The 12,291-nt window shown below is 37.1% G+C and overlaps 1 protein-coding gene across 1 annotated transcript; it reads left to right on the top strand.

Moving 5' to 3' along the window:
- The first annotated feature begins 5,792 nt into the window (after positions 1 to 5,792).
- LOC121396173 (chemokine-like receptor 1) lies at positions 5,793 to 7,667 on the top strand. Its single transcript, XM_041570736.1, has one exon. The coding sequence runs from the start codon at positions 6,028 to 6,030 to the stop codon at positions 7,048 to 7,050; it is 1,023 nt and encodes a 340-aa protein (XP_041426670.1). The 5' UTR covers positions 5,793 to 6,027; the 3' UTR covers positions 7,051 to 7,667.
- Positions 7,668 to 12,291: the final 4,624 nt, after the last annotated feature.

The following is a 12,291-nucleotide window of genomic DNA, read 5'->3' on the forward strand; positions in this document are numbered from 1 at the left end:
AAAAATACTTTTTTAAAAATGTTTTACCTTATTCTAAACATTTTAAAGAAGTTCTGTTATCCTAAATATCTCAAAAGGATGTCTTCTGTATGTTCTTAGGTGAAACGAATCAAAGAGAGCTTTGTTCTATGATTTTCTTTTTGTTCAAACACCCCCTCTTCTGTCACATTTGCATTTAGGATTGGTGGAGCTCAGATGTGGCTGGACAGGACAGTGAGCATGCTCAGAAAAGTTACCAGTGATCCTCTTGCAGATGGAGAGCACTTTGACCAAAGTCCACTCATAGGAATAAGGAAAATGCCTACTATAGCCATGGCTGTGAGCTTGAATGGAGGCTGCATTTTTGAAAAATGTAATGTGTTTCCTTATGCAAATTATGCTTTTTTGAAATGATAAACTGCCTAAAATCCAGTAGGATTTGTAGTCAGTTCTTCTGGCCACATGCAGTTGCCTCCTCAGTCACAAGCATGTATAATAGAGACCAAAACTCCCCCCTTATAACTGCGAAAAATTTGCAAAACGGCACCGGCGTCTCGTTTTTGACGCCGGCGCCCGCTTTTGACGCCGGCGAATTTTAGTAAATATGAGTTTTAGTAAATAACCCCCTTTTATGTTAATGTTGGGGGAATCCTTAAAGGGCATGTAAAGTCTAAAATAGAATAAGGCTAGAAATTCTGTATTTTGTATACTAAATTTAAACATGAACTTACTACACCACAAACCTAATCAAACAAATGATTTATGCTTTCAAAGTTGGCTACAGGGGGTCACCATCTTGTAACTTTGTTAAACATCTTTGCAAGACCAAGACTGTGCACATGCTCAGTGTGGTCTGGGCTGCTTAGGGATCGTCATAAACAAAGCTGCTTGAGTTCTGCATGGCTGGGAAGTAAGTCGGGGGCTCCCCCTGCTGTTCATAAGTATGATTGTTTCCCTGCAGAGCAGTTAGGGACCATCTGACAATTCCTATCCACAGCAGTAAATGAAGGGAGAATTTCACTGCATACAGTCAGGTTTCTTATAAATACAGTACACATTTTTAAATTAAAGTATATTGGAGATAGGTTTCTTTTTCATTAAAGCAAGTAAAAATGGGATTTTATTTTTTTGCCTTTACATGCCCTTTAAATGAGAAGATTGAGGATTTTTGTAAAAACACAGTGTCATTCTGTGGCCACTAAAGCAATAAAGTTCTGTCTTGCATAAGGAAATGGCATTAACCTGAGGGATAAAAACAGGGGTGCTTCTGCCGGGCGGCATCTCCCCAGTAGTTACCAGGGGCGGCAAAAAGCTGCTCCTGGTAACTTTAAGAGCCAAATTTCCGGTTATTAAACCGGAAATTTGGCTTTTCTAGCACAGAGAGTTCAATTTTGCTCTCTGCACTAGTGATGCGGCCCCTTCTGGACCCCCGTGGGCAATCTTTAGGTAACTGTGACAAGCGGGGGGGGCGGCATTTCCAACGCCGCCTCAGGCGGCAGTAATAGCTGAAGCGCGTCTGAATAAAAACATAACTTTGCCTTTATCTAGATCTTTTGTAAGGCCTCATCTGGAGTATGGGGGGCAGTTTTGTGCTCTAGTCCTTAAGAGGGATATACAGTATATGAGCTGGAGAGAGTGCAGCGACTAAGTGCAACTAAACTGGTTAAGGGGATGGAAGATTTAAATTAGGATTTGGCCTCTTCTCGCTGTAAAAAAAAGGCACCTCTGAGGGGACATGATTACTCTTTGCATATACATAAGAGGATATTGTAGACAGATCATAGGGGATCTTTTTTCACATAGGAAAGAACAAACAAGCAGGGGCCAAATTTAGACTTGAGGAATGTAACTTTCATTTGTAGGAGCAAATGTTGTTCTTTGGTTGAGGGCAGTGAGGTTGTGGAATGCCCTGCCAGGTGATGTTATATTAAACTGTATTAATGCCTTAAAGAATGGCTTGTATTACTTCTTGGGTAAGCATAATATCCATATGTGTATGGGCCAATCCACTCTTTTATGTGTGTGTGGAGTTCATTTGGCCAGATCAATCCCACTTCAATTATACTTTCTATTACTTAGACTTAGACTGCTCCTACAGTCATTTTTTATTCTAATATGTGTGCAGATACAGAGCTATACAGATGCACAATGAATTGCACTATTTACAATATTAACATCAGTTTCACGTTCCACTTTGTAATCATACTGTCGGCATGTTTTTGTCATTAGATACTGATCATTACTTAGAACAAGCAGTTGGCATGTGAGCTTCTAGAAAAACCTGATATCTAAGAAATTGACCAGAGACCAATCGCAGAAGCCACAAAGATTTAGTAAGGGTTTTTTTTTATTTTATAATTACACATTTATGATCATCTCTGACACTGAAAGGGATACAGAACCGAAAGAGTAGCAGCCAGACTGGCCTGGTAAGCATATAGGATTATAAACTAGACTGATGTGGCTCAAGTTGATGTAGATCTGTATTGGCTTGGTCTGTACTGGAATGGAAAGCATCCCAGTGCTACTATAAATACATTTGACTACAACTTTGTATATATATATATATATATATATATATATATATATATATATATATATATATATATATATATATATATATATATATATATATATATATATATATACCAGAAACATATTCATACATAAAGATAGAACAGATTTGTTAAGCCTTACGTCTCCGGGATGTGCCAGTACCAGGTATATCTGACTCGTATTAGCTCAAAAGCTCAGAGCACTAGCAAATCTTCAAGGCATCTCTTCAAAAATCAAATGCTTTAAATTGCAAGGGTGGACATTTCCTTTAACAGCAGATTTCTCAGAAAACCATATAGCTTTGAAAAATGAACATTCTTAATTTTTCAATCATTTTTATTGGAATTCATAATACTTAGTCACCGCAATTACATAAAACAGTAGACATGTGCAAGATCTTATTATATAAGCCAGTGAGTATAGGTTAAATGCAGGTTTTACTGGTCAATACTAGAAATACAACCTTACAATCAATAATTATTAATAATACCAAAAAGGCAACATGAATAAATCTTCAAAGGAAGAAAAACAAAACAAAAGCACTACCATGACTACAAAAAATATTCTTTAAATTAATAGTGAAACCTCAAATGAAAAATATTATCTCTATCACTTTTGTTCAAAATGTCAAAATATGGTGACCACTTGTACAGGTATAGGATCCCTAATCCGGAAACCCGATATCCAGAAAACTCCGAATTACGGAATGGCTGTCTCCCATAGACTCCATTTTATCCAAATAATCCAAATTTTTAAAAAAATTTCCTTTTTCTGTGTAATAATAAAACAGTAGCTTGTACTTGATCCCAACTAAGATATAATTAATCCTTATTGGAAGCAGAACCAGCCTATTGGGTTTATTTAATGTTTAAATGAATTACTAGTATACTTAAAGCATGACGATCCATTATCCGGAAAACCCCAGGTCCCGAGCATTCTGGATAACATGTCCCATACCTGTATTCTTTTTTTAATTTATTCATACTAAATCTAAATTTGATACTCTTAAATGAGCAAAGATTGTTAAGGTAGGTAGTTAAAAATGAGTAAATATGTATTTCTGCTATTCCAAATTTTTTTTTGGAAAACTCACCTTAAAGCTTGTCGTTTGCAGCATTTTATCTCACCATGTCATTAGGTACAAAATAACAAAATCATAAATATGAATACCAAGGGCCTTCTGACAGTTTGATGTCCAGTATATATAGGATTTCCAAACTATGTGCCATGTAAAGAATCCAAAATAATTATAGTGCAAATTAATTTTTATAAAAAATAGCTGACACTCTGGCTAACAAAAAGTATGTCTTTTTAAGGTCAAACTACCAAACTGAAATCCTTTGATAAACTTTTCTGACAATCGGCTCAAAGCTTGCACTTTACAGCACCACACTTGACAAAGAGCCTCACAAGCTTGAAACAAGTTGTGTTGTTCGGCAATAAAACACTATTTAGCAGTTAACCTGTGGTGGAGTGCCATGTTCTTGAAAACTTTTGTATTGAATTTTAAAGCATCATATGCTCTACATATTCTTACATACAAAAATATAAGCATCATATATATATATATATCATCTGAGAGTTTGAGAGATTGGTAGTAAAAATTGGTTTTTAAATGTTTTGCAGTGCTTTGGAAGTTTTATGGGCACAGCAGAATCAATGTTTTATGGCACTAAAGTGTTTTATCCACAAAACATAGATTCAGGGGTTATATATCAAAAAACGAAAATATCACATTATTTTCTGAAAGCTACAGGTTTTTTTCCCCTTATTTATCATAACGTTTTTCCGAGAAAATCTTTAAAAAATTGTGAAAAAATTTGAATCTGATGGATTTCAGATTTTTACCCTAAAACCATGAAACCTTTGGATTATTGCTTGAAACCCAGTGCAGATCAAGATATCTTCGAGACTTCTCCCTTTGACGTCTACATAAACACGGCAGGTCTGAGTTGGAGTACTTTTTTATTCGGACTTTAACACCCTCGGGGTTTAATAAATTCTGAAAAAAATCAAGGTTTTTTTCCCACTAAAAATTTGGATTTTATAGTAAAAAAAACTCGAATTTTTGGAGTTTTTGCCATTTGGACTTTAATAAATAACCCCCTCAGTGTTCTATACACGGTGTACCTTGTATAGTAAGAGCTGCTGAATTATCTGCTTTTGCAGTGGCATCTTCCAAAAACATCAGAAATTAACTGCAAAGTCAACAAGACTAAAAAATATTCATGCCTTGATTTAGAGTGATTTTCCCCATATAATAGTAGTATGGAAACTTCTCTAGAGAATTTTTGCCATGTAATAAAATTACATATGTTGGATATTATTTTTAAAATGACTGTTCACCTAACTGAACCTGGAGAAATTCCTTTTGGTGAAAATTTGCTCTTGTGTTCATGGCAAATATTTTCTGAAGATAATTTGCCTGGCAAATAAATTTGAATTTACATCAATATGCAGAGGTTTTTCACAAATGAGAAATTAAATCGTCAAAAGTTGTTGTAAATTGCAGATGTTGTAGTGAATTAATATTCTTGGTGAAAATGCTCCAAAATTAAACATTCATTCTTTATTGAATATGGCCCAATGCTCTGTCAAGTTTTTATAGTCACTCATGCTCTGGGGGCCCTCCATCCCCTGCCCCACACTTGCCTCAACAATGGCTCTCTCAAAACATTTTAAAAACCACTAGGGTAGGGGAAGTACATTAATGTTAGCATAACACATTTTTATTTAATATATGGAGGATAAGCAAATCAGTCCTTTTGTGCATCCAGTAAAAGTATTATTTGATGGTGTTCACCAAAATTTTTTTTATTTATATTGGGTATATGGGTATGTGATCCGTTATCCGTAAACACGTTATCCAAAAGCTCCATAGACTCCATTATAATCAAATAATCCAAATTGTAAAAAAATATTACTTTTTCTGTGTAATAATAAAACAGTACCTTGTACTTGATCCCAACTAATATATAAATGACCCTTATTGGAAGCAAAACCAGCCTATTGGGTTTATTTAATGTTTACATGATTTTCTAGTAGACTTAAGGTATGAATATCCAAATTACGAAAAGACCCGTTATCCAGAAAACCACAGGTTCCAAGCATTCTGGATAACAGGTCCCATACCTGTATTGGCTTTAGACATATTTGCTATATGATTAGTTATATTAGTTTTTTAAGAAATAATTTTCAATATACTTTAAATACGAAGTCAAATTAGAAGTCAACTACAACCGATGAGCAAGGAAAGGTAGGCATGGGGGACACCATTCCCCCCATTACAGTGCTGTATTCATCTATTTCATTCAGGAGCACAAAGACTTGCAATTTAGGGTTCTATATGCAGGGCAGTGAAAAAACATTTCTAATTGACATAAATGTGAATTGTGTTATATTCAGACAGGCTGGCTAAATTTACCCTAAAGTGCTTACCCTAATATTTCAACATTTAGTCTCCAAATTGCTTTAAGCAGGTCATCATTTGAAATGGAGCATCACACTCCTTCCCGTAACATCACCGATTTTTCCACTGATGGAAACAGGAGGAAGGGACATGAGGAAGGGATTGACTATGGAGAAGTCATGTACATAACATGTTTCATCATTACAAGCATTTTAGGAATTGTGGGCAATGGACTGGTCATCTGGATTACTGGATTCAAAATGCAAAAGACAATGACTACAACTTGGGTTCTCAACCTTGCGATTGCAGATTTCTCTTTCTGCCTCTTTCTGCCCTTGAGACTTTTTGATGTGGAACAGTGGGTTGCCCAGCCATTAGATTGGATATTGTGCAAGATCAGTTCTTTCACCAAATACCTAAATATGTATACAAGTGTATTATTTTTAACTGTAATCAGTATTGATCGCTGTATCTGTGTTCTGTACCCAATATGGTCAAAAAGCCACAGAAGTTCCAGGTTAGCAGCAATCATCTCAGTAATTATTTGGATTTTATCCATTGTGCTAAGCTCCCCATACTTTATTTTTAGTGATACCTTAAATGATGATTCTATTTTTTATTGTATCAACAGTAAAACGCCCTGGACAAATTTAACCGAGCTTGATTATGAAACTGTAGACCTTATAGATGAAGCAGCGTCTGTTACTGAATTTGTGTGCGCCTTCCTGATCCCCTTTTTCATCATTGTTATTTGCTATGGGCTCATTGCTTTCAAGGTGAGAAGAAACAGCCGAATCCTTGGGTCTGGTCAAACCTTCAAAATTTTAATTACAACTGTCCTTTGCTTTTTCTTCTGCTGGGTTCTTTATTATTTGGTGCCCATTATTACTTTGGTAAATTCTAATACTGATTGGCCTGGTTCAGACTTTCTTTATCCACTTTCCGAATGCTTGGCTTTCTTCAACAGTTGTCTCAATCCAATAATCTATGTCTTCATTGGTCGGAACTATAAACAGATTTTAAGAAAGTCAATTCCATTCCTTCTGGAAAGCACATTCAGAGAGAGAACTGAACCCACAGAAACTCAGGAAGACGACACTGTATAAGTAGATATTGTGGTTTTGTATATCAAATCAATTTTTGTGTAGTAACGTTGTAACACAGTGAGTAACACAGTGGTTGAAAAAGACATGTCCATTGACTTTATATCTAAAAACTGCCTAACTGCTAGCTGATCCAGAGGAAAGCAAAGGAAAATGCACTGTATATGCTTCTGGATATTTCCTTTGGTTATGATATTTGCGACTGAGTTGATAGAAAAACTGCAGAAAAACTGCTGCACAAACAGTATCACTACACAAGGCTGGTTGTGAGGGAAACATCTGCCTAGTGATCATTTACTGCTTCATTCAGCTAATAATGCTATTTAGAAAAACAGATATTCTTTGCTTTGGGACTGACTCAGAAAATACTGAGTAGAAAGGGGACTATCATTTACATAATGAACATTTTATCAGGTTCAATATTTAAATCAAAGGGGTAATATTGTTATATTTGAAGCCAGTTTAGAAGCAAGCAGTCTGTGCTCCGACACTGATACAAACTGTCAGATGCAGCCCTTGCTATGCAGTCATGCAATGCACCTATGAAGAGGAACATTTTCTTTTTAAAAAACTATTTTAAACTTAGCATCCATAGTAACATAGTAAGATAGGTTGAAAAAAGTTTAAACTTTTATGTCTATAAATAACCTGCCTACCTGCCAGTTGATCCAGAGGAAGGCAAAACCAATCAGTCTGAAGTCTCTCCAATTTGCCTCAGAGAGGAAAAAATTCCTTCCTGAAGATGGCAATGGGACCAGTCCCTGGACCAACTTGTACTATGAGCTATCTCCCATATCCCTGTATTCCCTCACTTGCTAAACACCATGCAATCCCTTCCTGATTATTGGGGTGGGTCGAAGAATGTGAGTGAAGGCCTTCTTCATTTTTCACAAGTAACCCTACTTATGACTGTTATGGCAAGTTTCATTCAATTTTGTATGTATCTTTTTGGTGCAAAGAAAGACATTAAAAAAAGGTCTATGTCTTCTTGTACTTCTTGAAAGCACATTCCGGAACTGTAATAACCATGCCCCCAACAACATTATAGTCCAGCATATTGCTTTAAGAATACAGGGTTGTATTCTTAAAGCAATATTGCTCAACATTGCTCAGATCTCCAGGGCCCATGGCAGCATTGAAATGCAAAATAATCCTCCAATGAGAATCCCAGCTGATCTGTGTAAATTTGAATCCAGGTTCTTTGTTCCTGCATTTAGAGTTGAAAGCTTTAAAGGGGTTGTTCACCTTTAAATCAACTTTTTAAAGTAAGATGTAAAGAGTGAAATTCTAAGACAATTTGCAATTGGTTTTAATTTTGTATTATTTGTGGTCTTTGAGTTATTTAGCTTTTTATTCAGCAGCTCTCCATTTTGTAATGTCAGCAATCTGGTGGCTAGGGTTCAATTTACCCTAATAACCATGCATTAATATGAATAAGAGACTGGAATATGAATAGGTGAGGCCTGAATAGAAAGATTAGTAATACAAAGTTGCATTAACAATACATTTGTAGCCTTACAGAGCTTTTGTGTTTAGATGGGGTCAGTGACCCCCTTTTGAAAGCGGGAAAGAGTCAGAAGAGGAAAGCACATAATTAAAGAACAATAAAAAATAAATAATGAAGACCAATTAAAAAGTTGCTTAAAATTGACTATTCTAGAACATACTAAAAGTTAACTTGAAGGTGAACATCCCCTTTAAAGGGCATGTAAAGTCTACAATAGAATAAGGCTAGAAATTCTGTATACTAAATTTAAACATGAACTTACTTCACCACAAGCCTAATCAAACAAATGATTTATGCTTTCAAAGTTGGCCACAGGGGGTCACCATCTTGTAACTTTGTTATACATCTTTGCAAGACTAAGACTGTGCACATGCTCAGTGTGGTCTGGGCTGCTTAGGGATCGTCATAAACAAAGCTGCTTGAGTTCTGCATGGCTGGGAAGTAAGGCGGGGCTCCCCCTGCTGTTCATAAGTATGATTGTTTCCCTGCTCAGCAGTTAGAGACTGTCTGACAATACCTTTCCACAGCAGTAAATGAAGGGAGAATTTCACTGCACATAGTCAGGTTTCTCATAAAAACGGTACACATTTTTTAATTAAAGTATATTGTAGATAGGTTTCTTTTTCATTAAAGAAAGTAAAAATGGGATTTTATTTTTTTGCCTTTACATGCCTTTAAGCACAGTTTCCCAGCACTGAATTAGTCTGTTCGCCCCATGTCTGATTCCAGTGTAATATAATGACTCTTAAATGGCACAATAATCTCTGTATGTAAGATAATAGCAAGATGGTTGACAATCAGCATTCTCACTGATCAATTCTCCTGCATCTGTAATTATGTTTTTGGTCAGTTGAATTGTCATTGGTGAATTGGTTTCCATGTGTAATTATGTTTTTTCAACTTCTGTAGAGAACTAGTGGGACAACTTTATAGTTGGGTTTAGTGTCTATTTAAGCTACTAAAAAAGTCTTCCCCTTTAAACAAAACAGGGATTGTTTGTCCATATATTGCAAAATATTCAAGATGGTCGACTATGTCAAAGTCATCCCTGGTCTGGCCAGTCCTACTCTCAACATATATCTGACTCATTAAGAATGCTGTTGCTTTATTATACATTTAACACAGGGACTAAGTTTTACCTGAAACTCACTTGGCCACTGCTCCTGTATAAACTATAACAAACAAGGTAAAGTTGTGGTCACCACTAATTTTTAAAACATTAAACGAGCTTCAATGAGGCTGTGACCACAAAAATCATACATACAAATACAAGAGGTCCTCTGCACTCAAGCTATTATCTATTGTGACATGCCACTGCCCTGCACATGCACTTTTATGGGGGAATTAGTGTTTGGTAGGCAGGTAGCATAGGATTTGGAGCTTAGAGACAGGGACACCAAGGCTTCGGACAAAATACAGCTTTATTAAGCACTGGGCATTCCCAACAAAAGGCAACAGAAAAGTGTTTAGGGTGCAATTCAACAACTTCAAAACAAAACATTCAGTGTTCATTCTCCTCCCCTCTGGTCGCTCACCATCAAGGGAAACTCTCACCCTCTGGAACTTCAGAGCCTTTGGGCTTCTCACGCAGCCCTGCTGGCTTCCCCTCCTGGGACTCAGACTCACCAGCCTCTGCCAGTTCCTTCTACTCTCCAGGGATTTAGTCTCACCAGCCTCTGCCTCACTGTTGCTGGCAGCAAGACCCCTTTTGCCAGGCAAAGTCTCTCCCAGCAGCACCCACTTCCCTCGACTTTAGGAGGTATCTGGAGAGCCTTTAGGTGTGGTAACACAGCCCTTTTACCTTTCCTAGGTAGCTCCTCTCTCAACTGCCATTTACCATATATACTCGCGTATAAGCCGAGTTTTTCAGCACCCAAAATGTGCTGAGAAACTCTACCTCGGCTTATACGCGGGTCAGCTAAAAAGGTTGACGCTTACTCAGTGTGTGTAGTGACTCCTCCATGCTGCCCGTACTTCTCCCCGCTCGTAGCTTCCTCAGCCCCTCCCCTCTAAGCTCTCGTCACACAGTACTCCTCAGCCCTTCCCCTTTTTGCAATGTGTGCGCATTACAGTATTGCGAGAGACGTAGGCCGTGTCAGTGAATGTGTGACAGGAGCGGGGGCAGAGAGGAGGGGGAACAAACTGATCAGCACAGTGCGGAATTGTTTGTGTTTGTAGTGTGTGTTGCCGTGGGATAGTGTGGTTGTAGGGAAGGTTCTGGTATGGAGGACAAGACGTTTACTAAAGAGCTGGACCAGTGGATCGAGCAGCTGAATGACTTCAAGCAACTCAACGAGAGCCAAGTGCGCACCCTGTGCGAGAAGGTGAGACCGGCCCCGCGTAGCAACGTCTGTAAACACTCCACATACACGCACATAGGTGTATAGCGCTCACAGCATCGTAGCGTAACAGGCATGATGTCATGAAGGGAACACATCTGTATATAAACGCTTATAAGGACATTTGCTTATGTAGCAAATCTAGTTTATGTCCGTACATGCACGTCCCACACATAAATAATACATCCATACACCCATCAGGGGTTGCTGAGGGTTACCAAAACTGGAGCAAACTTTTCACCTGCTATTGCTACTATTGCTACCCATACAAGGATTTCCTTGTTCATATGGGGGAAAGCACAGCAGTTCATGATCCCTGCAGCTAAATGCCTTTTAAAGGTACAAATATAAAAATTATTTTTGATGAGTGCCTTCCTTAAATCATTTTCGTTTTTTGTAATCTAGCCTGTGGTCAGTAAACACATGGCATAAAGCAAAAATAGTACCAGTTTCTCACCCCTAGGCTTATACACGAGTCAATACATTTTTCCAGTTTTCTTAGGTAAATTAGGTACCTCGGCTTATACACGGGTCGGCTTATACACGAGTATATACGGTAATTACATTGCTGAGAGGGAATATTAACCCTCCCTGTGCTGAGTATTTATTTGCAACAGATATAATGCACTTTAAATGCACTTTTTTCAATGCATTTTCCTCTAAGACAACACCCTGTCACACTATATATTAAGACATTTTGCACATTTAGCTACTAAAATGCCCTCTAAATGAATTATTTGTCCATAGTTTGTCCATAGTAATCAATTTTTTGAGAAACGATAGACAGGAAGGTTCTTATATCCATATATAGTGGGATTTGCCCATACAGAAAATATTCTGGACTTCTATTTGATCACAAAATGTATCTGATTGAATTAACTTTGTCTTCTACAGTACAAAATGTCCTCCTAAATCTGTATTTATCTAGTCTAAAATGCAATTGTGAACTCTTAACTGATGTGTGTGTTCCATGTTCTGTAAGCAACTAGACTTAAATCGCCTGGAACTAGAAACAGAAAAAATTCCCTACTCAAACAGAACTTGTTAACTTCATAAATCTATGAAGTTTTAGTAAAAACACTGTTTGTTTTCTCTGACTTCCTATCATTTAGTATGGTAGCAATGGATTGTGTGAAAGTCGAGGTAAATTATATAAAGCATTAGGATCTCAATCTGGGAATTATAGGCCTGTAAATTTGACAAATTATTCAAAATTTGCAGTGCACTCACATGTAGTCATAGCTTCTGTCTGGTTTTAAATCCATACTAAATATCAAAGAAGGGAAATGGACACACTCCCAGATCTTGAAGTGAATATTACCATTTTATTATTACATAGTAACATAGTAACACAGTAAGTAAGGTTGAAAAAAGACACACGTCCATCAAGTTCAACCT

This window comes from Xenopus laevis, chromosome 7S (assembly GCF_017654675.1).
Source record: "Xenopus laevis strain J_2021 chromosome 7S, Xenopus_laevis_v10.1, whole genome shotgun sequence".
In the NCBI taxonomy this organism is placed as follows: Eukaryota; Metazoa; Chordata; class Amphibia; order Anura; family Pipidae; genus Xenopus; species Xenopus laevis.

Coding starts and splice junctions, on each gene's coding strand:
- LOC121396173 (XM_041570736.1), top strand. CDS start 6,028: ATGGAGCATCACACTCCTTCCCGTAACATCACCGATTTTTCCACTGAT.